At 39.6% G+C, this 27,886-nt stretch overlaps 1 protein-coding gene across 1 annotated transcript in view; it reads left to right on the top strand.

Moving 5' to 3' along the window:
* The window catches only part of LOC137291601 (uncharacterized), a 95,974-nt gene that overhangs the window by 6,321 nt on the left and 61,767 nt on the right, over nt 1–27,886 (top strand). The window contains exons 4-33 of the mRNA XM_067822988.1: nt 332–525; nt 1,712–1,837; nt 2,649–2,870; nt 3,508–3,656; nt 5,558–5,669; nt 6,143–6,264; nt 6,462–6,656; nt 7,190–7,421; nt 9,008–9,127; nt 10,533–10,700; nt 10,916–11,019; nt 11,988–12,066; nt 12,346–12,636; nt 13,359–13,594; nt 14,098–14,176; nt 14,728–14,871; nt 15,813–15,995; nt 16,946–17,041; nt 17,662–17,834; nt 18,376–18,523; nt 19,047–19,187; nt 19,872–19,994; nt 21,020–21,232; nt 22,020–22,231; nt 22,919–22,966; nt 23,550–23,721; nt 24,023–24,176; nt 24,639–24,796; nt 25,269–25,448; nt 26,127–26,336. Coding sequence (XP_067679089.1) covers nt 332–525; nt 1,712–1,837; nt 2,649–2,870; nt 3,508–3,656; nt 5,558–5,669; nt 6,143–6,264; nt 6,462–6,656; nt 7,190–7,421; nt 9,008–9,127; nt 10,533–10,700; nt 10,916–11,019; nt 11,988–12,066; nt 12,346–12,636; nt 13,359–13,594; nt 14,098–14,176; nt 14,728–14,871; nt 15,813–15,995; nt 16,946–17,041; nt 17,662–17,834; nt 18,376–18,523; nt 19,047–19,187; nt 19,872–19,994; nt 21,020–21,232; nt 22,020–22,231; nt 22,919–22,966; nt 23,550–23,721; nt 24,023–24,176; nt 24,639–24,796; nt 25,269–25,448; nt 26,127–26,336 — 4,784 coding nt within the window. The remainder of the gene's footprint in view (nt 1–331; nt 526–1,711; nt 1,838–2,648; nt 2,871–3,507; nt 3,657–5,557; nt 5,670–6,142; nt 6,265–6,461; nt 6,657–7,189; nt 7,422–9,007; nt 9,128–10,532; nt 10,701–10,915; nt 11,020–11,987; nt 12,067–12,345; nt 12,637–13,358; nt 13,595–14,097; nt 14,177–14,727; nt 14,872–15,812; nt 15,996–16,945; nt 17,042–17,661; nt 17,835–18,375; nt 18,524–19,046; nt 19,188–19,871; nt 19,995–21,019; nt 21,233–22,019; nt 22,232–22,918; nt 22,967–23,549; nt 23,722–24,022; nt 24,177–24,638; nt 24,797–25,268; nt 25,449–26,126; nt 26,337–27,886) is intronic.

The following is a 27,886-nucleotide window of genomic DNA, read 5'->3' as shown; positions in this document are numbered from 1 at the left end:
CATGATGTTGATCACTGGATTGTCTTGTCCACACTCTATTGTTTACAAACTGCCACCATATGGCTGAAATATTGCATAGTGTGGCATCAACCAACCAACCAACCAACCAACCAACCAACCAACCAACCAACCAACCAACCAACCAACCATTCTTTGAGGTTCATTTTTATTTTTCATTAGTGTGTCTGTGAAATAAACTCTCGGGTTCTAAAATTTGAAATCGACTAAATTATTTATCTGAAAACTACTATAATTCTGTGCAAACAATCTTATCAATTAGTCTACCTTTCCAACGTATTTCATTCAGTATGCTATCAAATATTTTTTGCAGACCAAGAAGTGTTTTACATGGACTGTAACAATGTGCCCCTGGAGCACCTAGAACTCACTATTAGAGAGGTGTATCTACCTCTCCTGGGCACGAACCAGCCCAGTGTCATGGAGGCCGGTATCAACGGGGACAAGATCATGGATATCTTGCATAGACTAATGGCAGCAGTGGAGGTCACACAGGGTCATGTCAGGGTAAGTCAATCACCTTTCAGTGCCTAGACTTTCGAAGCTCTCTTAGCGCTAAGATTGTCGTAAGTGCCAGACATTAACATTAGCTTACAACTTTCTTAGCGCTAAGAGAGCTTAGAAAAAATCTAGGCCCTGGTCAGCGTGGTCAGGGACTGGGTTGTGTTCCAGGCGATCTTAACATTTTGATGATCATAAGCATATATTTAAGTATGGGAGTTATGATCACCTAAGTGCTGTTTAAGTATGGGAGTTATGATCACCTTAGTGCTGTTTAAGTATGGGAGTTATGATCACCTCAGTGCTGTATAATTATGAGAGCTGTGATCACCTTAGTGCTGTTTAAGTATGGGAGTTATGATCACCTAAGTGCTGTTTAAGTATGAGAGTTATGATCACCTTAGTGCTGTTTAAGTATGAGAGTTATGATCACCTTAGTGCTGTTTAAGTATGAGAGTTATGATCACCTCAGTGCTGTTTAGTTATTGGAGTTATGATCACCTTAGTGCTGTTTAAGTATGGGAGTTATGATCACCTTAGTGCTGTTTAGTTATGGGAGTTATGATCACCTTAGTGCTGTTTAAGTATGGGAGTTATGATCACCTTAGTGCTGTTTAAGTATGGGAGTTATGATCACCTTAGTGCTGTTTAAGTATGGGAGTTATGATCACCTTAGTGCTGATTAAGTATGGGAGTTTTGATCACCTTAGAACTGTATTAGAATGGGAGCTACAATCACCTTACTGTTAAGATGGGGTTAGTTCCACAGAGTGATCATTGTGCAATAACTGTCATAAGTCTGTGTTTAAGCATGGAAGTTACAATCACCTTAGTGTTAAGATAGGACTTGTCCCACAAAGTGATAGTAGTGCTATGACTGTCAAAAGTCTTACAGAATAGTAGTTAAGATCCCCTTACCATGAAGATCACTTTGTGGAAATGATGCGAGGACAGAGTCCATTTTTATGCCTCTCTCCAAATATGTGTTATGTTTATGACTTTCACCTACAGAATGTTTTGAGAACCCTTCCCAGATTCCATATGACTCAGCCTGCCAGTATATGAATGGCTACATAAGGGCATTGCACTGGCCAAATCATTGTATTGTGCTAAATATCTGACACCAGTCAAGGCACAGGTACTGCCTCTGTTACATTGAAGCATGGTTTAATGGGGACAATGTGTTGTGCAGGGTCAGATAGTGCTGAACATGCCGTCCATAGAAGTCCTGGCCGAGGCAGCAGCATCCCCAAACAGACGAGGTGCAGTACTACATGTCCTGGAGTCAACAGTCATCAACTGGATCAAACAGATCAGGGTAAGGATCATATTATAGAACTGGCTAAAATGATTCACATGATCATAGTGAGTGAGTTTAGTTTTACGCCATACTCAGCAATATTCTAGCTATATGGCGGCAGTCTGTGAATAATCAAGTCTGAACCAGACAATCCAGTGATCAACAGCATTGATGGGATGCTAATGGGATACAATGACATGTGTCAACCAAGTCAGCAAGCTTGACTACCCGATCCTGTTAGTTGCCTCTTATGACAAGCATGAGTTACTAAAGATCAATTCTAACCTGGATCTCCACGGTCAGAAATAGATATAACTCTCTATGTAGTTACAATGGTATGTTTGTGCAAACAGGTTTTGTCAAATGTCAAATGATTGGTAATTATTAGGATTATGTTTTCAAATTTTGAAAAAACGTTCATCTTCAGTGAAATCCGTTAGCAATAGAAAAAGTGTCTGACCCCATAAACAATTTGCTGGAAGAACAAATCACTATATTTCTTTATGTTTTTGTTGATTCTGTCAATTGCTGTTGTTTTGTTGTCTTCACAAGGATCATCTTCAAATAACATCTGGGAAAGGTTTACATGCTCTTTTTTATGTTCTTTGGGACTGCATTATAGACAGTGATTTTGAAATCTGTAAACATATGTCTGGACCCGAGAATCCAGTGATTGGCATCAGGAGTATGATTCCAAAAGTTGTGTCCTATGATAGGCATACAATTTGGATTTTAGGGATTTATGATTGGTGAAGGGCTAAGATCAGTTAGTGGAATGGATCCCAGATCAAGTTTGCTATCAGCCTGAACCAGATTTCTGTGTAAACAGGTGGTGTTGAAGCATGACCCTACCGCAGACTTACAGAATCAGTTTGGCAATGAGCCAGGCCCCATGGAGGAGATGAAGATGTGGGAGAACCACCTGGACCGACTCCACTCCGTCAACACCCAGCTGGACTCCGACATGTCTCTGGACATTCTCCACAACCTGGAGCAGGCCAACAGTCAGTACGCCCACTCCTTCAGTAGTGTCAGGAAGGAAATCAATAAGGTAAACATCGCAGTGTAATACTGACAACATTTGAATATGTAACTGATTGGGTTAGTTCACATTTAGCAGTAAAGGTAAGGTAAACATTGCAGAGTGATGTTGATAATATTAACAGATCTGGCACTGATTTCTTGACACAAGCATCAGTTTTTAACTCACGTTTCGAACTGAGTTTGACAATTTGAAACATTTGAATTTGTAAATGAATTTCTAAAATCTAAACCCAAAACAAACTAATCTAACCTGCTATGTTTGAGTTAAATATCAATTTCAGTTAATTTGGGGAAATGCATTTTCATGCATTTTCTGAAATGTAAGTAAAAATTTACAAATGTCAAAACTTACACACTATAAAGTTTGTTTCAAGAAATAATGGCCTGGTAATATTGCATTTGACATTAAAGGTGAGAAATAAACATTGTTGAGTAATGTTGATAATGTTTGAATATTTAATGTACCAGGTTAGTTTGCTGGGCAGAAATCCTGCTATGCTCTTGTTGGAATCACTCTGCTTCTGGACACAAGCTGACATCGCTCAAAGATGTCCATATCCTATAGTTTCCACATTAAAGTAGTATCTCTCACTTCTGAAGGCTACTTATTTGCCCACTGGTCATTGGTAATGCATCTGTGTCAGGCTGTAGCAGAGACCAACAAGATCCTGAAGTTCCTGAGTACGATGAAGCCCTGGTTTGAGCAACTTCACATCGCCACAGAGCCACGACAGATGCTAGTGTTGTTCAAACCTCTAATGACAGTACTCAAACTGGTGTGGAGCAGCTCAACGTAAGTACAGAACAGGTTTTGGTGTTATATCTAAATACATAGCTAAATAGAAAACAAACACAGTTTCACCAAAGCTTAAGTCACAGTTATGTTACATGTTTCACTTGTAAGAATTGAATATGATATGTGGAGCAATAAATGATGCGAAACTTGATACAGTATATACTGAGGGAAAAAAAATAGGGATCACATGAAAGAACGTGTTCCGTTATTTTTATCTAGGTTCCTTCACATGCTATGTGGTACAAAGTTTGTGAAGAAGCCTGGAAAGATATACGGGAACACTTGTGATTTCATGTGATCCCTTATTTTTTTCCCTAAGTATATATGATATATTATGATAGATATAGCCACCTTTTATTGCAAACATGGGTTGCTGAAGACCTATTCTATCCCAGATGTTCACGGGTAGATACAATAAATGATATCCATGATACAATACATGATATGATTCATGATACAATACATAATATGGTCTATCAGATACATGATACAATGCTTTATTAATTGATATACTGTAAAGCGGAAATATTTTACGTCTGTCTATATTTTGGGAATTTTGCATTTCTCTTCCCCATGCCAAAAATACTCAGTGCAGTAATATTAACTCTTGCAATGCCACTCAAATGATATGTATGGTGGGCAATTTCCTGATATCAGTGGCTTTCTGCTCAGTAACAGGATACAACAGTGGAAAATACCTCCATTTCAGAAGCTTTCTAGCCAATAACATGCAAGGCATCACAGTGGCGGGTGTTGTTCGAAAGCTCTGAACATCAACAATATCAATGTGCCCTTGCAAAGTATTTTCACAGTTGTAAGAAGTTATTTTATTGGATAAAGAATGGTTTCTAATGATGCTTTTCTGCCTCAGTCTCCTATTAGGACCATGATTGGTCAGAATCATGCATATATCCATAGAAACTGGCAAATCGTATCGTGCTAGATTATCACCAGTGACAAAAATGCTTCTTGCATATATTTTAGCATTAAATATCCTGTTTGAGGCGAGGAAAAGCTGCTCGAGATGTCACATGAATTACATTAAACAATCACACAAAATAGATGGTAATCATAAGTTGTAATGTACATTTGACAACTTTTATGATTACTGTAATCGATTTTATTCTTCAGTTTATTCAGTTTGTTTAATTATTTTATTTTATTGATGTTACAATATGGTGTAAGAAGAAATGTTGTTTTAGTTAACTATGTTGTTTTTTGCAAAAATAATATGTCGCAGAACAGGCTTGGGGTACATTGATGCAATATTTTCAAGGCGCAGAATATTTCCAGTTTACAGTTTATGCATGATATGATGTGATACATGATATCCATGATACAATGCATGATACAATACATGATACTGTACATCAGATACATAATACAATACACGGTATCTAAGATATATTATGTGTTATCCATCCAGGTACTTCACAAGAAAACTTCTCATTTAGTCCGAAGTAACTGTTAATATCCGAAATAAAGACCATTTTTATCTTGTTGCCTTGTTTTTTTTTACGTATATTCTCTGCAAATAAAGTTGAAATGACCACCGTTCCAGATATACAAATTACATGCCAGCTGACATGGTAAACAGACATGAGAATGACAAATTGTAAAAAAACACTGAAACATCAAGCCGGGGTCAAGCGGGGGTGCTCTTTCCAGACATTCCCAACTAAATTTGTTCTTTACAGATGAGTCGACGTCTTTTAGACAATCGTCAGTTTCACCTCTCTTATCAGGTTCATTTTTTCAAACTTTGTTTTTGATTTTATGAATGCGTAAATGTCAAAGTGTACTGATTGGTTTTGAACTATGTGTATTGCATTATCACTGAAATATAAAGCGTTTGAGAAATCCTATTATTGTTTCAACGATGAAGCTTGTTGTTGTAGGTACTACCACCAGATAGACAAGTTCCACAACCTCCTCAGACTACTGTCAAATGAAGTTGTTCACAGAGCCATAGCCATGGTTGGAGAGGATGTACTGAGGGAACCACTAGAGGTGGGTGGGTGGGGTAGTGTGGTTGTTATAGCAACAGTTGGGGAGGCCATACAGAGGGAGCCTCAAACGGTGAAGAGGAGATGCACTGGGGTCGCTATAGCCATGTGAAGGGGTGGGTAGGAGATAAGATACATAATGAGAGCCTCAGAGGTCCTCTCATGTTTCATAGTCATGGAAGAATCTAACCTTATTATGTATTATACGAACAAAGCTTCTTTACATCATGGCTTTGATGATGTCGTTGATGATGTCATTGATAACAATGATAAGCATATATATATACCAAGTTTCACTTCTAATGAAATCAACCAGTCTGAGACTTCAGCCAGTAAACATTGAAATATCTTTCATTCTGTTGCAGTTAGCTAGTAAAAATCCAAATACCATATCTAAGTTCAACTGAAAATGAGATTGAGTGGCAGAATAGTTTTTATGAACTACACTGTATAGAATTACCTACTGCTGCCTTTCAGTCCTACACTAAACTGAAGGAGGCGTTGAGAGTGTGTGCTGCGTTCAGGGGAACCTACCTGGACTTCAAGGACACTGCTGATGACCAGAATGCTCAGAACATCGCTGAAAATGCAGAAAGACTGTAAGATTGTTTTTTGTCTACTTCTTTATTGTTTAGTTGATCCCTAAAATTGTTAACAATAAATAACGTTATCTTTTCTGCGTGAATGAATTGGTATATCCCATTAACAGCCTTCATTTTCTCAGTTTGTGAGAGTTTAGACCTGTTCAAACAGCAGTGAAGCAGACATCTTTACAATCAATTTTATCTTGTTGCAGTGCAGCTAGACCCCAAGGGGCACTGTTCTCAACTAAAATGTATGGCCCCCATGCATACACTCCGCGGTATGGGCTGCGGAACACAGAGAGTCACTCCAGCACAGCATCCCTGGATGAGGAAGACCTTTGGAATGACAGCCCCTGGCCACCCCGGAATGCTCCATGCTTTGATCTCCTCAACAGCTTCATGGAAAGGTCAGTGTGAGGGTTATAGACAGGTCCACTGGAGTTGAAATATCTTCAGGTTTTGAAACATTGTTGATCACAGAAATACAACCATGTTTTAAATAACTATGCAAATTAGAAATGATTTATAGAACTACAATGTTCGTTTTTATTGTTCCTTGTTTAAGAAGGCTGAAATTACATTCCTTGTATCTGAAGCCAAGTCAGCTAACCAATACAGATAATTTAAGTGCTTTGAAGAATCTCTGCTTTGCCTCTTCATTCATACTTATATGAACCCTCAGATCTGTGTTATCCAACACACCTGGCTGTTGCTTTATCTGTTCCCCTCCTTTGTAACAAATAGTGAATGTGTTAATATTTATGACAGTTTGTTAACAACTTCCTTATGTTAATGACATCAATTCTGCAAAAGCATCACAGAGTTGGTTTGATGTTTTGATGATTTTCAGCATTTCATTGAGTATATGATAGTTTTTGAGTTGCATTCAATTCAATTGCGATTCATCAGTCCGCTTTTGATCCAAACATTATTGTTGCAGGTGCAATGATGTACTGGAGTTGGTGGAGACAACACGTCACTTCCGACTGCTGGCAGGGGCTGCGGAGGTGGGCGGGGCTGGGAGCTTGAGTCTGGATGCAATGGTGAAGGAGATACACCAGAAATATACATACGCCATGCAGGAGTTCTTCTCAGTTGTTGACAATGTGTTAAACATAGACGGATCCCAGTTGTTTGAGAGGTCCTTCTTCAAGTTCAGGACAGTTGTAAAGGTAAAACATCCCATGCTTGCTCAGTATGCTTTTTTCATTTTATGTAACTTTTAGTACACTTGTGTACCCTTGATTCATAGATATAAGGATAATAAAAACAAAAATAATAGTTTAAACATATGATTTCATTTCCTATACTCATTGAATACTTTATTCATTGATTTAGCAAATTGAAAATGCCTGATATCCCACTTGTGAATGAAACATTTCTTTGCCGAAGCCATTGCAAGCACCACATATTTGTGTGCACACAAAATGTGATGTCATTATGTTTCCTGGATTATGTAGTTGGTTACTATATATCCCTGTGAATGACAGCCCATTGCAGTAAGTACTGACACAAGGAAAGCAGACGACAAGATATGAGGAGGATCGTGCTAACTGTATCGTTTTTACTTGACACTTTGTAAAAACAAAATCTGGTATATAGTGCCAGTAGTGACCTTGGGCTTTTTATGTCAGTGATGGACAATTAGATTTAGTGTACTTATGTGTAATGAAGATATTCGGAAAATTTTTGCCAGTCAAGTGTGGCACTGTGTGTACATGAACAGTACTGCTTCATGACGTCATGTGAGACTTAATATACGAGAAAGCATGATTATCACCACAATCCACAAATCAAGGTGATCCATGAATTTAGGTTACAGTTCTGTACAACTTTTAGGCTGTGGTTTTTATATTTCACAGCTGAAAAATTGCCTTTAGTAACCAAATTATGACCTTGAAGTGTCAAGCAATAACAGAATCTGCTTCTGTCATTACCAGACACCAAGGCCATGCTTTCAATTCACAGTGTCATTTTATCATTGCCTCAAGACAACTGATTTTCGGTATTGCACTGCTGACTTACCTCCCTTCCCCATGGGCAGGATCTCTTGATCAGGATTTTGAATCTCAGTTAATCAATGGTTTGAATCTCAGATGAAAATCTTAGAATTGGTCTTCAATACCCCATGTTGGTCATAAGAGGTGACTAACGGGATCTGTGGTCAGACTTGCTGATTTGGTTGATACATGTCATTGTGCCACAGGTCGATACTTATGACATCAATCACTAACTGAGTCTGGTCCTGACTCAAATATTTACAGATTATTGTCATATAGCTGGAATAATACTGAGTGTGATGTAGACAAGATGGACAATTTGTGAATTTTATTGTCCAGATTCGACGAATTAAAAGTCACCATTATATGCAAGGAACACTATGAATATAAGTTTATATTTGAACAAACATTTTGCAAACTCAAACAGGAAAGTGATTTTTGCTGTCAGATTCATTTTCAACAGATTATAGTTTACATGTAGAGGACAGAGATGCCAACTACTCTGATTTTGGCAGAGTTACTTAGTTTTTCAAATACAAAATCCACTCTCCCATTTGCCTTTAAAAAACTCTGATTATTGACAAAATACAACGATGTTTATAAATCTAGTATGTTTGAAGTAATTTAGTAAATATCCATATGAATATGTTAATTTTAGTTATGTCGTATCTGCTAAGTATGTAGGGTTGGCATCTCTGAGAGGATAGTAGCTTTTAAGTTGATATAATGTGAACAGTGCATCATGTTTATGTTTGCAGTCCCTAGAGAAACGTCTGGCTGGGATCTTACGTCAGGCCTTCTGTCAGTGTCCGACTGTGGAGGCACAACTTCGACTCCTGGAGGTGTTTGAGGGTGTCAGCAGTAGGGAGCTTGTCCAGGTAGGTTTTACTTGTGTCTTCATCCTGTTCATGTGACATCTCCACTGGGCAGTGGGGTAGCCTTGTACTTAAAGCTCACTCCTCATAATGACGACCTGGGTTCAACTCAAAATATAGCTTATGGAGAGACACTAAAATACTAACAGTGCACCTACAGTGCATCGAAAGTAGTTAACTGTGACTGTTATTTCACCCATCAGTCTTCACTGTCCCCATGATCGCTTATTCATTCCAAGCTCTGAAGTAATTACCTGAACATATATTACTCTTGTTATGGTTAAAAGTTTGCCGTGACAAAAGGTGCAAGAAATCCCCTGTGAACCAGCAAAACAGAGAAAAAGACAAGTCTAAAACATTCAAATATTGCATTATTAAGCAAAGAGAGCAAGTTATACAAAGTCACAAGTCAATTTAACAATACCGATTTCAAATACAATACAAATGAGACAAAATCTAATTCAATGGGTCACAAAATATATTGCAAACTCACCAAAGTCTTAGTGCAAGAGACAAACAGTTATGCAGAATGTAACACAGCGAGCAGTCAGGCAGCAGTTATGTAGATCAAGTGATGACGGAGATTGATGATATATATATTCCAGTAATTGTGTGTCCGTGTCTGTTGACAACACGGCAACTACCATTTATATAAACATTCAGTCATTTCTTGAAAGTTCAAGCACATACAACCATCGCCACTAACATGGAATACTCTACAACAGTAGTAGTCTTGTGGTGATGTTTTTCAAAGGGAGGTAACTCCAAAGTACTGCCTTAGAGGCATGCCGCTTAAATAATTCTCTGAAGGAAATGTGACTCATAATAATTAACACCAAAACCTTAAATATTGTGACCCAGTTAAGACTACCGCAATAATAATTAAGAACAACTCTAATCACGGAAAATACACTCTCATAACACAATACATCATCTCAATACGCTACATGTCTCTCATATTACAACTTGGGTAGCCTGGTGGTTGAAGCATCTGCTTGTCACGCTGAACACCCAGGTTCGATTCCCCACATGGGTACATTGTGTGAAGCCCATTTCTGGTGTCCACTGCCATGTTGTTGCTGGAATATTGCTCAAAGAAATGGCATAAAACTAAAGTCACTCGCAGATTCCTTGGTCCAGTAGATTGAGTGTCTGTCTTGAGAGCTGAGGGTTAGTGGTTCCAACCCTACCATAAGACATAAAGACTTTCAGCGTACAGTCTGTTTGGCTTGATTTTTGACAGACACCTGCCATATAGCTGGAATATTGCTGAGTTTGGATTTAAGCAACAAAACAACCAACCTAACAGAGCCAGCTAAAGTGGGGATTAGGTTGCCAGGTCCTGTGAAGAGTAAATCATTTAACATGTCTGCAGCTGGAGTTGTGTGAGCTGTATGTCGTGTTGTAGGCCCATCTGCGGGACAAGGATGAACAGCTGGTTCGTGCCTTCACTGCAGAGCTGCAGCAAGTCAGGGCCATGTTCAGCGAGAACTCCATCTCGCCACCCTCACACTACAACATGCCCCCTGTTGTCAGCAGGCTCATGTGGGTGGTGGCACTCAGAGAAAGGATTAGGGTATGTGTTGTTTTCCACAGCTTTTTGATGATGATGATGATGATGATGATGATTGAATTTAGTGAATATACATACAGGAAAATTCCTTTTGTCTGACTGATTGCTTTTAGTTATGGATCTATACCAAAACATTGCTATTGTGTACTATCCGTCAACTGCTGAGAACTGCCTGTGAGTACAAAGTATTGCTATTATACCGATGATTTTGTTGACAGATACCTTGGGAGAAACTTCGCCACGTGAGTCCCCACTCAGTGGAGGGCAGTGGTAACTTGCAGATGCGGGAAACATACAATGACTGCATTCAAGAACTGGAAGCGTGAGTATAGTTGCACCTGAGCACGACATCACTGTTGGGATGGTCATCAATAGGCAGATCCAGAGGGACGTTGCAGGGATGCTCACCTCCACTTTTGTCATGAAATTTTGTTGAATGACCATTGAAACTCGGGTGAAAACTAAGTGCACCCTCCTTTTCTCAATAGTGTGCACCCCGCATTTTCCAAAAGCTGTATCTGCCCCTTTGGCCCTTATGTCATTGTGAGGATTAAAGATTTTTTTAAAACAAATATAAAAATTTTGAGGTGAACCCCAACTTGAAATGCTTCACAGTATAATATATCTAGACAAGGCCTTACACTTTGGTGTGCCCTACCTGCCTGCTTTGCTGATTGCTCTGTTGTCTTGCCATGTTCTCCTTTTACCAAGTAAACCGCTTCAGGCACTTTTGTGAACATACTCCATGAAATCCTGTGGATTTTCTACAGAATTGCCTACATCCTGAGTGTTTTCTGAGGAATAGCCATTGACTTTGAATTATTACTTGTTATGAAAATTGATATAACTTTGTCTTGCTACCAGTGAATATGATCATAAAATATCACATTATTGAATACCAATAAATTGTTCTGATACCCGGTTTTGAACCTGCAACCATTCACTTACCAGCTTGACAGTTTTGTCCACTGGGCTATGAAGGATCACTGTGAAGAATGAAAAAAAAAAGAAAAAATGAAGAATGAGACTGTTTGTCAATGTCAGTATGAACCATGTGTTCCCCATATGTCAGGTAGTGTGGGCAGCTCACATGACACAGGTAGCACGTGCTAGGCAAGGTGTTGGCTGACAATCACATACCATTTGATTTCAACAATAAATACCACATTTTAATATTATATCTGAATTATATCTTTGGTCGGTCCATAAGGTGGTCGGTTGGTCTGTCGGTCCATCAAAATGTCAGAGTTGGTTTTGATCCTTTATGATAATCCCTGTATGGTATTTCAGATATGAGAGGAAGTTGGAGACAGACTGGCAGAACAACATCACCTCAGAGCTGACTCTGAGACTCAAACAACCACTTCTGGTAGGTCATGCTCGGACTTCTTAAATAGGACTTTTGCTTGATTTCAGAAAATGCACCAAATGTGTTTTGTGAACAAACTGTGTTCAGTTTTCAGAAACAGAAGCAGACTTCCAAACCACCTGAATATCTGTTTCAGAGGTCAAGGCAAATAACTCATATTTTCACTTGTTTCATAATTTCATTTGAAACAGATGTCATGTATGGTAAGGTATTTGGTCAAAGTAAACATCAACCATCTCCTCACTGTAAATCTTTTGAATGCATTGTTAATATTTTCAGATTGCAGAGGAATATGATGAGGATGTAGACACAAGACCTCAGGTTGTGCACGTCAACCTTGACCCCCAGTTACTTCTGTTGCTACGGGAGATACACTATTTAGCCAATGAGCCATTCAACATCCATCTACCCAGTGCAGCCAAGGAGCTCATCAGAAACACCAACTCCTTTGAGCTTAGTGTGACAGCCACTCGTTTGGAGACCATTGTGTCTAAGTACAACACTATCATGAGAACCATTGGGACATTTGAGAAACCACTGTTTGAGAGGAAACTAGACAAGATTGATTCAGTAAGTGATTAGTTAACGTGTTCAGTTGTTTCTAGCATTCCAATTCTGGGACACAAATTTGTCCTCAGGTTGTTAGTAAGTTGTTTTTGATCATGTTTTATTTGTTAGTTGTTTGCTGTCTGATGCCACACTCAGCAATATCCCAGCTGTGTGAATAATCGAGTTTGGATCAGACAATCCAGTGATCAATATCATGAGTATCCTTCTGCACAATTTAGATATGATGACTTGTCTGTGAGCATGTCTTCCAGGTACTATTTTTCACCTTTACAACAAGCATGGATTGCTGAAGACAAATTCTAACCCGGATCTTCATGGGTGAAACAGCACGCCAGTTAAAATCATGGTGTGTTAGCTTACTGTGGAAGAAAACTCCAAATTATCCCTAAGTAATGCAAGTCTTGGATGTCTGATACCGACACATTCAGAACAACAGCTGGGAGGCACATATGGCCCATAAGCAGTTTCTATGACTAAATTGCTTTTTATCATTAATAAATGCACTGGTCTGGGACCTTGGACCTGTTAATTTTCAAAGAGAGTGTGATAAATTTTATGTCGCTTTTAGAAATATTCCAGCAATATCATGGAGGGGGAACCAGAAGAGACTTCATACATTGTACCCATGTGAGGAACTGAACCCAGGTCTTTGGTGTGAAAAGCGAATGCTTTAACCATTTTTTGATGACTATGCACAGCTAAATATTGATGTTTTGTATCAGTTGTTCGAACAAGGGCTGCAGCAGTACACATGGAAGATGAAGGAGTCTGCAGACTTCATTGAGACGGCCATGGCACTCGTCTGTATGGATGTCCATCAGAACCTGGACATTGTCCAGACTAACTGCCACGAGATTGCAGAGATCACCATCTCCTGGTCAACAGGCACGCTGGACGTCTTCAAGGCGAGGGAAGCCCAGTTGTCTTATTCCATGGAGGATCTTTTGGATATGCAGAGGTGAAATAATATCCTAGTTTATGTTTCAGAATTGTTTTAAAAAATTTTGTAGGATGATAGTTGCTGCAAAAAGTGTCTGAAGATGTAAATGTGATTATGACAGAGACTTAAGAAGAAACGTGTACTCTTGTTGCAGCCTAAATTTGTTGTTTGTTTGTTGCTTAATAAAGCATTAAGCAGTGTAAGGGCCTTCTTTCAAAAATTTAAGTCTGGTCCAGTGGACAGTGACACGGATTCATCAGAATACATGTGCTGGTTGTATGAAACTGGTTTGCTGTACCATTGTAAGCATAACTACACACTGAAACACATCACCAGTTTGGCCTGTGTTGAAGAAGTAGTGATCAAGATCATGAGCAATTGAGATACAATGACATCTGTAAGAGGAGAAATTGCCCCCTAGAATGGCATTTGTGTTCCGTCTTGGTAGTACCCCAGGGAAGGGGGCAGTCAAGGACTGGCAGAACTGTATAGTAATCTCCAACGTGTGGCTTCACTTACAGACATCTGACTGAAGACCATGAGAGCCTGGTGGTTCCATCTGGTAACAAGATACACCAGCTGGTACAGGTGTCCTTTGAGGTGAGCTGGACAGGGTTTTACCATGACTTACCAAAGTTATAAGTGGTACTGAAAACATGGATGGGATATTTCAAGGTGTGTTTTATTTAGGAGATAAACGTCATGTGTAGTAGGCCTTTTTGTGGGTGCTGTTGAGCATTGGAAGCATGGGAACTTATTTGGAAATGAAGGTGTCATCCGGAAGATTCAATTGAAACATTCCCATACTTCAAATACTCAACCTGAAATTGGCCAACACATGATGTTTATCAACACTGTAAACACAAAAGTAAACCAAACAGCCCAGGTGGGTGTCACTGTCTGCGCTCATTTACTCTGAGTGTGGGTACAGCAGTGAAGTCATCTAGCTATTTCAGCTGGTTCCCATGGTAACATCTGGAACTGCTCACTTGTGCATCATTCCAACTTTACATCACAATATGATCTGAATGACATCACCACTGCTGACAACAACACAACAAAACAAGTTGTTGGTCTCAGTGGTTTTCAGTCAGCTTTGGGCTGATTTTAATATTGAACATTGAGTGATAGTGTTAATCTGGTGTGTGCAGGCAGTACAGATTAGCCAGGCCTCCCCTGCATGGCAAGACTACATTGACTACATTGACGCCATAATCCTGGACGGGCTGAAGCAGGCCACTCTGACCAGCCTCCGCTCCATGCTCAACACACTTGTGCAAGCCAATATCGCTCAGGTAAGTTTTCATGAATTTATGACAGTTTGTGTGATGTTTCAACATGAAAAAATCCCTTTGTTTTCATGTCAAAGTTCCATGGATACAATACCCAAATGTGTATGTGCTCTTTGTAAGTGTTGTCAGTTTTTGTTATATGTGAATATAAACAGCTTCTGATTCAATTGAGAGGAAAGCAGTTCCTGCTGAAACCATTGAGTATTAGGATTGATAAATTCTGAGGAAAATAGAAGTACGGGTTAATTTTAATTTTAATTTTAATTTTAATTTTAATTTTAATTTTAATTTTAATTTTAATTTTAGACACACTAAGGTACTCAAGTAAAACTAAGATCTTGTATCAGTTGCAATATATGAATAAGCATAAACGTCTTACCTTCAAATTTGCGAAAATATGTCACTTTCCCTTTTCCCCAAACTGAAGACGTGCTTATTTACAAAGTGTCTTTCATATGCCCTATCCCTTTATCATGTTTCTTCATGGTAAGGCAATAATCTTGAACATTTTAGATTGTTCACTGGTCACAAGGGTTGTTATCTTACCTCACACATAAATGTCATTTTCTGATTGGCTAAGCACTCTCCTGTTATTTTCATTGTACCCTGCTTACAAGTGAGTAACATTTACAAGAACACACAAGTAACACTGAATTACATATGATGTACGGAAATTACTTGTGTCTTACTAATGCAAATCGACGGAAGCGAGATAGCCTTAAAACTGTTTTACTTGACATCAGCCCTTGGCCTGAGAGAAAAATGAATGACATATTGTTGGGTATATTGGAAATAATTAGAAGCACGCTCAGCAAGTCAGAAAACAACGTTTGTGTGAGAGGTAAGAAAAAGAATACTGATCAAAGCCCGTCTTACAGAGGATTAATTAGTATACAATTTCTCTCTAGCAGTAAATGTGTGGTGTCACCTCTTTGTTTCCTCAGGACAATGAAGACATGAGTATCATCCCTGTGCTGACAATCCGCTTAGAGTTGATAGAAAACAGTGTGGCATTCCGGCCACCGCTTGACCAGAACACATCTGTCATCAGTGTCCAGGAACTGGTTCAGCGCTGGTTGGAGGGTTTCCTGGCTCGGGGAAAACTTGTGAGCATGCTGGGGCCCAAGGTGGGTAGACCTATTGACATGACTTTGGTGAATCCTACATACTCCACCAATGATTCTGATTCAACAGGAACTGTTACGCTTATATATAGAGGATGGTGGGCAGGGTAGATTTGTCTGAGGACTTTTGTTTTTCCACATTTTGTGTTATGGAATTCGTACAATTCTGTGTGTATTTTTATAATGATTTGTGTCATCATTGCTGGAAGTTAGCAAGGGTTAGGGTTAGAAATAAAGTAGCACTTAACTCAAAACTAGTGTTTGGAATTGGTTGAAATCTCACAATTGATGATTGCTTTATTTCCAATGAACAATAATAATAAAAAAATTAAATTGTTAGCATCATTTTTCAGATTTTCCTATTCAGGTTGCTATTGCAGATATTAAATAACATGGTGCAACTTGCTTCTCTAAAGTGATGACTAATATTTCATGAACATATGTATCATGAAGACTTTGAGAAATATTTATTCATGACTTTTGAAGTTTTTCAAACACTAAAACAGTAGTTCCAAAATCATTTATGTTTGATAATGAGAGAATGTGATCAGTTGCTTGGTCATTTGGTCACTGTGACCAATCTTTGATTATTTCAATTAATTGGAATACCACTACTCAAAACCTTTACTTCCATGAGGTGATATACAATGCAGTTGCTATGTTATAACAATGGGGAAAGGGAAAGTAGGACTAGCCCAGGGGGATCTTCACTTGTCTCTGGCTAGCAGGCTAGAAGTGACTTTTATCCTGCAAGTGTCACTTCTCCATTATGTTTGTGATGGTTTGATTTCATGATCGTCAGTTGTCATGATTTGTTTAAAAGATTTGATAAAAATGTTTCATATCTGAAACATACATAGATAAATCTGGTTTTGAATGATTCTTTGTGTGGAACAAGCTGACAGTACTGAGATGTTGTGGGTTATGTCTTGTCCTCTGTGTTACACCTCCAGGGCAGCTATGAGGACTACATCGCTGCCGATGATGAAGTGAAGCAGCTGTTGATGAACATCAACCAGATGGTGGAAGAGAACAGCGAGGAATGCAAGGTGAGTATGCCAGACCGCCAGCGTTGATTTTGTGTATCATGACTAATATTCACAGCTCTCTAAAGATCTCTCTAGACATCTCTCTAATCTGACATTTCATAAAAACTGAAATGTGTATTTGGTCCTGAATTTGTCTCTATATAATATTATGTGAGAAAATCCCTCTAATCTGACATCTCTCAATTCCAAATTCCAACACTCAAATTCAGTCCCAAAACATGTTTTAGCGTAAAATGACTCTCTCTAAACAGACATTGTAATTTCAGAAGTGATAGCATCAGTCAAAACTTGGTATGTATTTAGCAATCAACATGCATGTACAAGAGGTTACCTGCTAATGAATATTAGGATCAGCTGTCAGTTACTTGTTAATTACTCACTAACAATGCCAATAAAACAGGTAATTACTTGTTCAGTTGATTCATAGGTTGGTGAAAGTCACATGTTAAGTGCTTATCAAGAGTTTCTAAAAAACTGCCCCTAAACCGACATCCTTTTAAACCGATTTTTTTCAGTGGTCCTGAGTAATGTTGGATAATAGGGAGTCTACTGTATGTGACATTACTAGGAAAACAAATCTCCAACAATGTTTCCTATTGTGGCATTTACTGCTGTTACAGAAGCTGCTTGAGGTCTTCCGAGATTATGCGTTCTTGTGGCTGCAAGATGTCAACCAGACATTTGAAGAGTTTCTCCGAGGAAACTTGTCTCCGAACCCACTGAGAAGTGCCAACAGACCCATGACTAATGAGATCCGACAGCAAGCTATGGAGAGGACTTCACTTCATTCCAGGTAAATCATAGTCAACTCTTCATCTTCTAGTTCTAAATTGCTTGACATCTCCAAGTTTGTAGTTGAGCATCCTTGCACTTATTGCTGGACATCTCACAAAATATGAGCTTGATATCCAGGAACTTAATGCTGGGAAATCTCTGAGCTGGCTGCTGGATGATGTCAGTTTGTTTGCTGGATATCCCTGAATTTTTAGCATGATATCTCTGAGCTTGTTGCTAGATATCCCTTAGCTTTCAGCTAGATGTCTCTGAGCTTGTTGCTAGATATCCCTTAGCTTTCAGCTAGACGTCTCTGAGCTTGTTGCTAGATATCCCTTAGCTTTCAGCTGGATGTCTCTGAGCTTGATTCTGGATATCCATGTGGTTGATGCTTAGATATCCTTGAGCTTGATTCTGGATATTTCCAAGTTGGTTGTCTGACATCCCTAAAGGTGCTGCATGAGCTTGCAGCAAGACATTATGTTTCTAAACATCACTGACCAATTTGAATTGACTTGTTTTGAAAAATTCTTTCTTATGTAACATTTGTCTACTTTCAGAACTTCTTCAGCCAAGAGCAGTATTGACTCAGCTGGTCTGATGGGTACAGCGGAGAGGACGTTCCTCACCCCCAAGGGTAACAAGGAGGGGGACAATCACAACATCCCATCCTTGGATGAGTTTGACAATGAGATAGACATCTACAAGGTAAGTGACATTGTTACGGAATTGAGTAATGCAAACAATTTAGGAATCAGTAGGAATCAGTTTGGAATCAATCAAGTATCATGTAATGTATAGTAATATAAGCACACTGTATTGCAATGTGTTACTAAAAGGACGTGGCTGAGGTGTGACATTCCCAATGAAGTTAAGGTGAAATTGAATACCCTATGTGTGCATCCTATAACTTTTGTCATGGGGATGGTGGCATATTTTGGTGGTTAAAGCATTGCTTGTCACATTGAAGGTCTGGATTCTGTTCCCCACATAGGTACAATGTGTGAAGCCCATTTCTGGTGTCCCCTGCTGTAATATTTACTAAAAGCGGCATAAAACCAAACTCACTCTATCACTACTTCTGTTATACCCAGTGAGCCATTGGCATAAAACCACTTGCTATTACTGCAGCTGGCAATTCAAAACTGAATTATGTGCATGTTTAGTTCTAATTGAAAAAGACTATGAGCTCTCTAAACTTAAACCACATAATCATCATTGTTACTTCCAGAGTGCCCGAGATGAGGTGCAGGCGCTACAGAACTACCATAATGTAGGCTGGCTGAGAGTGGATCTGCAGCCAATAAAGCAGGTTCTCACCACCTATGCTAGCAAGTGGATGTGGACGTTCACCAAATACCTCTCGGATCAGGTACAAACAGAACTTGTAGTAATCACGTTTGCAGAAATTTTGCAACCCCATGGCTGGTGTTTTTGTTACAAGAAGTATCAAGGAGTGGGCATTGCAGTGATAAGGCATCTGTTGACATTGAATATGTTATGTTGATTCTGTGGCAAGTAACATTCAACTTGTTTGTCAAATTATTTGTGTCTTCTGGCAAACAAGGATAAGTTGCGCACTGACCTTACAATTGATACATCTTATCAGTTCCACCCAGTGGCGCATTCCATTGTGAGGTAAGGGGCCCCAGGTTGTCCACGATCATGTGTAGTCCAATGGGTCAAGCTTGTGGCCTGTCTCAGCAGCTTTTCCTTAAAATCAGTTTTACCATCATGCATTACACATGCACTAGCCTACATCTATTCCCTTTCACAAACCAAAGGGGTTTGCTCATTGCAATGCACTGCCCACTTCTCGCATGCTTGTTCTCTGCACCTGTCCAACTTATCCTTGTTTGCCAGTATGACTGTTCATGACACGACACAAATGTGATCAGACATTGTTGCTCTCTAAATGTATCTTCTGATTTTACAGGAATTGTTTTGAGGATAAATTACATTCATGTCTGGAAGAGTGAAACAAATTCACGACCACATTAGCAGGATGCTTACTTCTGCAGAAGCTGCCTGGTTGATAGGCAAGAGTGTGTTTCAGGTGACTCAAATGCTGGAGAAGTTGGATGTGTTCCTGAAGAGGATTGAGCCAGAGATTGAGAGTATCACTGGAGAGGAGAGAGACACTGCCAGTTTCATGAAGATGATGAGACTCTTTAATGAGGTAGGGTGTCATTTATACTCACAGGGATTTGCTGAAGAACAAAAGATAGTGTGTGTTGCAAACAGCTTGTTATTGTCATAGAGACAAAGCTGTTACTGACATGGTTGTTTTACTGACAAGGCTGTTACTGTCATACAGATAAAATTGTAAGTGACTTACCCATAATGTTGTTACGGACAAGGATGTTACTGACATACAGACAAGGTTGTTACTGACATACAAATGAGGCTGTTACTGGCATACAGACAAAGTTGTTAATGACATACATATTGTTACTGACATACAGAAAAGGCTGTTACAGACATACAGACAAGGTTATTACTGACATACAAATGAGACTCTTATTGGCATACAGACAGGATTGTTACTGGCATACAAACTGTTACTGACACAGAGAATACTGACATACAGACACAGTTGTTACTGGCATCCGGACAAGGCTGTTACTGACACACAGACATGATTGTTGCTAACAATCACATACAGAAAATGCTGTTACTGACATACAGACAAGGTTATTACTGACATACAGACAAGGTTGTTACTGGCGTCTAGACAAGGCTGTTACTGGCATCTATACAAGGCTGTTACAAACCTACAGACAAGGTTATTACTGACATACAGACAAGGTTGCTACTGGCATCTAGACAAGGCTGTTACTGGTATCTATACAAGGCTGTTACTGACACACAGACAAGGTGTTATAGACATACAGACAAGGTTGTTACTGGCATCTAGACAAGGCTGTTACTGACACACAGACAAGATTGTTAGTGACATACAGACAAGACTGTTACTGGCACACAGACAAGATTGTTAGTGGCATACAGACAAGGTTGTTACTGGCATACAGACAAGGTTGTTGCTGGCATACATGCAAGACTGTTACTGGCATGCAGACAAGGCTGTTTCTGACATACATAAAGGTTGTAAATGACATACAGATAAAGCTGTTACCGTCATACAGACAAGACTTCAAGTCAATATGAGACTGAATATGTTGAATTCTTTCTATTCTGGTACAGGTGTCAGCCCAGCAGTCAGAGATGGATGGCAAGTTCACAGCAATGCATCGGACGGTCCTGCTGCTAAGAAAGTATGGCCAAGTTCTGCCCGAGAAAACTCAGTTCTTGTTCTCAGCAGCTCCAGGCCGATGGAACAACCTCAAGACTAAAGTGTCCCTGGCCAAACAGAGACTTGGGCCACGCATACAGGAGGAATCAGCCAGAATCACACAGGTAACTGCATATCTGCAGGTGGCTATAGAACCCCAAAATAGGTCATGGCACTTTTCGAGACCTTGGAACTTCTGGTGACAAACAATGTTTGAATGCTCTCATGGTTGTCAGTTGACAGTAGGACACCGATAAGAAATAACAAATGTCCAATCAGACCAAAGGAGCCATGAGCCACCTATGTACGGGAAATAGACTACAGGCTCCATGTATTATCACACTAGTTTTACGATGTAGGTCAAACCAGTTTGGTATTAGGACTGATGATACAGTGACTAGCATTCTGCAAGCCCTCTGAAAACAGCACTCGCAGTACGACATATATTTCTAATGCTTCTAATGTGGTGTGGTGAGTGAGCTGGCTAAAGCGCCAGGCTTGTGATCCAGCAAGAATGAGGTTTCAGGATCGAGCCCACGAATGACCAGATGTAACTACATCAGAGTCAACTTTGTGTACAGACTCTTTCTGTGTTGTCACAACCCCAATACGCAACCCTGTGCACTTGAAAGAACCCAGACATTTGTTGGTCTATGACCAGATGGCTACAGGAATTTGTGCAAACAGTTATTTGTGGGTACCGCAACATGTAGTAAACTTGGACAAAGTACCGTGACTATGTGTCCCAGTCCACTAATCTGTGAATAGGTACCTCGTTAGGACGAGAAAGCCACATTAAGCTTGACATACAATGATTGAGGGAAAAAAAGTGCTTTGAGCAAGCACCAGTTGTGTGGTGCATATGTGCGCAATGTAAAGATCCCATAATAATAACAATTGCTTGTTGTGTAGGACCTTGAGGCATTTGCTGACCGTGTGATGGACCTGAGCAATGAACTGGACAAGTCTGACATCTATAATAGAGAATGTTCCCTAGGGGAGGCCTGGGTTGTCATAGACAACTTTGTCAAGCGCCTCACGGTGCTGGAGAATGAAGCTCAGGATCTTATTGAACTGCAGGAGCTTCTAGAGGCGTCTGTTGTCAACTTCTCCATTCTGCCACAGTGAGCTAAATTACTACTATTGATAGAGTGTTCTTACTTTCAAGACTAGTCATTAAAGCATTTGCCAAGTTCCTTTATGATGTTCTGTTAATTCGAAAATGAAATGTAAACATTTGTTTCATGTTGTTCATCCAGTTCATTCCAGAATAACTTAGTGGAAATATAGTGTGTAAGCAATATGTCGAGATATATTCTATTAAACCTGTGAAAGATTGAGTATCAAACTTGCTTTCACTCGTTTGATACCAAATCATTACCTTGTATATCATGATATATCATAAAAAGCATCACAATCCAGTTTACAAAATCACAATATATTATGAAATACATCACAATACAGCCTTGTGTATAGAGATGTGTCTTGTCCTGCCCCACAACAAAGCAAGTATGGTGTATGTGGTCTCATCTAGACAAGTGAGTTAATACAAAACTGCCTCTGTTCACCCTGCAGAAAATACCAGTACCCAGTGGATAAATTATGAGACTATTAACCTTTTAGCGCCTTACAGGTGGCTTGGGTTATCTGTGGTAAAAATGATCAGACTCTTTGTAAGCGCCTTGTGTGTGCCCTTCCCAGTTGCAGAGTTATTAATATGCCCTGCAATACCCACGACTACATCTATTTTTATAGTATCATCAGCATGCTCCAGAAGAAGGAATGTACTTGAGGTTCATGTGATGTTTCAGATGCCGTTATGAGCTTAACAACCTGAAACAAGTATGGGAGACTGTCAGGTTAGTTCGTTAGATCTCACATGTGATGGATGATCAAGACTTTTTTGGAAGGTCTCACATTTTGATGTATAGATGTTTCTGATTGTGTTTAAGAAATACAGTTTGCTGTACCACCATGTATAGTGTATTAAAGCACACTTTCAACCACTTTCTTATAATTAAAGAATTAGGACACTTGTGTAGAAAGTGCCTTCATGTTAGAATGGTACGGTGATGCCAATAGATTGTGATGTAATGCACAGAAGCATACCTTATCTCCTGATGACTGTTGCTGTCTGAAAGGTGACTGTGATGTGTGAGCAGAATGAACTGTGTATGATGCTCCTGATGACCTCAGCTGTCTGAAAGGTATAACACTGTGATGTGTGAGTTGATTGAACTGTGTATGACACTCCTGATGACTGCAGCTGTCTAAAAGGTATAACACTGTGATGTGTGAGCAGAATGAACTGTGTATGATGCTCCTGATGACCTCAGCTGTCTAAAAGGTATAACACTGTGATGTGTGAGTTGATTGAACTGTGTATGACACTCCTGATGACTGCAGCTGTCTAAAAGGTCCAACACTGTGGTGTATGTACAGGGTCATAGATGAACAGCAGTCCGAGTGGAAGAGGCATCGATGGCAGAAGATGAACACCAAGTTTCTCAGGGAGGAGACGAGTAAACAGTTGGACATTGTTCGAGCTCTCCCAGAAGATGTTTTCACCTGGGATGTTTACATGGGACTGCATGAGTCCATCACTACCATACAGGTGAGAGTCAATAACTATCATGCAGACAGATTAGAGTCCATTACTACCATCCATGTAAGAGTTCATCATTTCCAGCAATATAAGAATCCATCATTTCTATCTATGTGAGAGTCAATAACTACCACCAGGGTGAGAGTCCATAGCCATGCTCCAGGTGAGAGGTGAGAGTCCATAATTATCATTCATGTAAGAGTCCATTATTACTATCCATTTTGGAATCCTTCATGATCATCAAAAACAAGCTTGACAACCAAAGATGTTATTTTACACGAACTAATAACGTGACCTTCTGTATGTTCAGGCATGTCTGCCTCTGATTGATGACCTGAGCAGCTCTGCCATGAGGACCCGGCACTGGAAGCAGCTGGTTAGGGTCACAGGTGGTGCCCTCACCATAGACAATGACACCCTGAAACGTATGACGCTTGGAGAGCTCCTCAGTCTGGGACTACAGAGTAAGTTGGTTCAGATACCATTAGAGGAGTACTTCAGCAACCTGTGCTTGTTGTAGAAGGCGATATAGTGTATCAGGAGGTCAGACTTGGTGACTTGTGTGTCAGAATACTCCATCACTGCTCATTATATCAGTCATTGGTTTGTGTGATCCAGACCTGATCATTGACAGCAGCAGTGATACACATACACAAGCATGCACATTGTCATATGAGTGAAATATTCTCAAGTGCAGCGTTAAGTCTCATTTCACCTCACCTCACTGATCTCATGTGTGTGCGAGAGTTAACAGAGAATTTGAATTGTTAAGAATTAAATCATGGTTTGATTTTCCAAGGAAACAAAAAAATTCACCTTGCAGTGCACCTTTTGTCCATTATCTCCATTGAAAGAAACATTTCAACAAATTTTACATATTGCATTCATGATTGTCTGATTCTGACAGAGTGGCGTCTGTTTTTCAGAACATGTTGATGATGTGAGAGCTATTGTACAGAGAGCGGTGAAGGATCTGTCTATAGAGCAGTCCCTCAAGACATACGAGGAGGTCTGGCTCAGCAAGATATTCGAACTCAGACCTCATGTCCGGAGTAAAGCAAACTCCTCTGCTTCGGATGTGCCAGTAAGTTGTGCAAACTGAGAATTTTCTCTCAATACACATTTAGATTTGTGATACACATATAGATTTTGGGGGGATAAAATACCACACATCTCCTTAGTTTGGTAAATGAGCCAAATGGCTAGGTATCACAATGAATAAGTATCCTTGTTGATACATGCATTGATGCTTGTATGCTTTATGAGTTCATGGGTTGAAAATACTGTGTATACTGTGTTAATCAATTTAGTATGTTAGTCAGATGCACATTGAGTGTTTTTCTCAGCTCCACTGGAAGTATACAACTTTCTTATATTATTGAAGGTAGGTGGTACCCTGGTGGTTAAAGTGCTCGCTTTTTGCACCAAGGCTAGTGTTTGATTCCTCTCATGGGTACAGTGTACATTTGTGGTGTTCCCTGCCTTGGTATTGCTGGAATACTACTAAGAGTGTTACTCAATCTCTCATATATGACAACACATGTCTGTATTCCCAGGACAACCAGAGCGAGTACGGCCAGAGTGATGCAGGTCAAGGTCAGCAGCTTCAAGCTGGAAACTCCCAGCCCAGTCGCAGTCAGGTGCGCACCACCAGCCGCATCTCCAACCAGAGTACCCACAGTCGCAAGAGAAACAGTGTCTGCTCCCTACCAGCCTCCCTGCTTAACATGGGCGAGGTGAGTGCACATCCATTGACCGTCACTGACCTTGCTACAAATAGTGTTATTTTTATCTGCGTAATAAAATCAAATGTTTTACATTTCTTTATTTTTATTGTAAATGTTAGATTCCTCATAATTCTTAAGTTTATTATTGTTACCAAAATCATTATATTAGTCAGGCTTCTTAATCGTATAATTCATTGTTTCATCATTGTTTTTATAATCCTTAGATTATTAGTGTTTGTTTGTTTCATAATTCATCAGTTTATCGGTGTAATTATAATCTTTAGATCTTTAGGGTTTGTTTATTTCATAATTCTACAGTTTATTGTTGTAATTGTAATCCTTTGATTGAAGGGGTTTGTTTAGTTCATAATTCATCAGTTTATCATTTTGGATATAGGCCTTTGATTTATAACGTTTGTGCATTTTATAACTCTTCAGCTTGATCATTATTCTTATTATAACCTTTACATTAATATGGTTCGTTAGTTATAAAATTCTTCAGTTGATCATTAATATTGTTATCTTGAGTTGAGTGTTAAGGGTAACACAAAAACCAAATGTAACGGAAAACTTCACACAGAAGGTCGGATGTTCCTTTTCATAGTTATTCCCTTTAGTATAATTTCCTCGAAGTGTAAAACATATCTTCAGACTGTTCAGAAATGACGCTTTGGTTCTTGTTTGCAGGACACTGGATTATTGTATCTGTTGACAATGACAGAGCCAATATTTGATGAGCTGGAGAGCCATCAGGTGTCACTGCAAGCTATGCAGAGCAACAGTGCAGCTGGTTCCTTTCTGGATGAGGTGCTCAAGTGGCAGAAACGGCTCCAGACCATCGAAGCAGTGCTATCAACTTGGCTCGAGGTTCAGGAGAAGTGGGTGGAGCTCGAGGAGGTATGTCCCATAGTAAAATGTTGTGGTTCTGTAGTAGGCCTGCAGCGGTACGACATTCCACTGTTTGGTATGTATTGCGTTACACACTTCTTGGTTTGCTACAGTTCGATTTGGTTCATTAACAATACAATTTGATAGGATAAATGATTTCATGGAAAGGCAGTGTCAGTTTGGTTGAAGTTCTGAGAAGAAATCTTCATGGAATTGGGAACCAGATGAATTGCCCTTACAAGATCTGGTTCATCCAATTGAAGTAGCATGAGTTGTTAACACTAGAGGCACAGAAATATCAGAAAAGGTAGCATCATGTAAATGTCATCTAGAATGAAATTACATCAAGTATATAAGGTGAGTAAGATGATCATTTTAGGTATGAACTGAAAGTACTGTATTTTCAAAATGAATTTCAATGTACCGAACTGAAAACCAAATACTCTGGTATAACATTCCAGCCCCATTATGTGAAAGAAACTAGTCTAAAGGTATGGCTATCTGGCTGTTGATCATCTTTATTCCATCAGTAAAGTGTCTCATGAATTCATAATGTAGACAGTGGCTAGGAATGGAAATTAACTTACATAGATAATGTCTCCCAAATACTGTCATGGACATAATGTATCACTTGTTGCATCATCTGCATGGTAACCTAGGAGCTACGGATCATGGAGAATAGTGCTGTTTAGTCTATTTTTGTATTGTGTTCTCACTTTGCATACACCATGTCATTTAAAAAAAGATCAAATGTAACAAGTGTCATATTTGGGATTACACTTTTCTAGTAAAGTACCAGTTCTAGTACAGGGATTCAAACCCACACCCTTAGAGTGATTCACCTGGTCATCAGCACACAGTCAGCTGCCTAACACGCCCAGCCACCGCTGCTGGACTACCAGTTGTCTCAGTTCCATATTGTGGAGGCCCCGGTGGCTGAGTGGACTAGGTGACTGACTTTGTGTGCTGGCAATTAGGTGCCTGACTCAGGGTTTGTGTTTGAACCTTGGATGAGCCTCAGTGGGACTTAACGAACTAAAATCTGTACTTTATTCCTGGTGCACATTTGGCCTGCAATGGGTCTATGGTGTCTGTAGTTCCCATAGCTCCATTTCCATGCCTTAGGTCGCATTGTGTTGATAGATTTCTCTCATTGTGACAATCCTTTAGTTTAAAAAAATGTGGGTTTACCACTTGATCGCTGTGTTCCATCCATGTGGCCATCCGTGCGGTGCCCATGCAATGCCATCTACGGGCTTAGAGTTTTTGTCAGACTTTGCTGTTTCACAAAATGGTACAGACTGCAGCACTCATAGACCTCATACAATAATAGTACAACTGCTCTTTGTCGTTGCATGGTGACCCAATGGAAATTGAGTTACAAGCATTGTATGGGCACATTAAACCCACTGCAGGACAAACGTGCCCCAGGCATAAAGTACGGATTATAGTCTGTTGCGACCAGCAAGTCTGTTGAAATGCCTTTTCTATTTCGTGTAATGTGCGAAGTCAAAATTATTTTATATCATTGGAGGTGAAACAACAAACTTTGTAATGAA

The sequence above is a fragment of the Haliotis asinina genome, chromosome 1, assembly GCF_037392515.1.
Source record: "Haliotis asinina isolate JCU_RB_2024 chromosome 1, JCU_Hal_asi_v2, whole genome shotgun sequence".
NCBI classification, from domain to species: Eukaryota; Metazoa; Mollusca; class Gastropoda; order Lepetellida; family Haliotidae; genus Haliotis; species Haliotis asinina.
The sequence above is the reverse complement of the archived record's forward strand: the minus strand, read 5'-3'. Positions and strand labels throughout refer to the sequence as shown.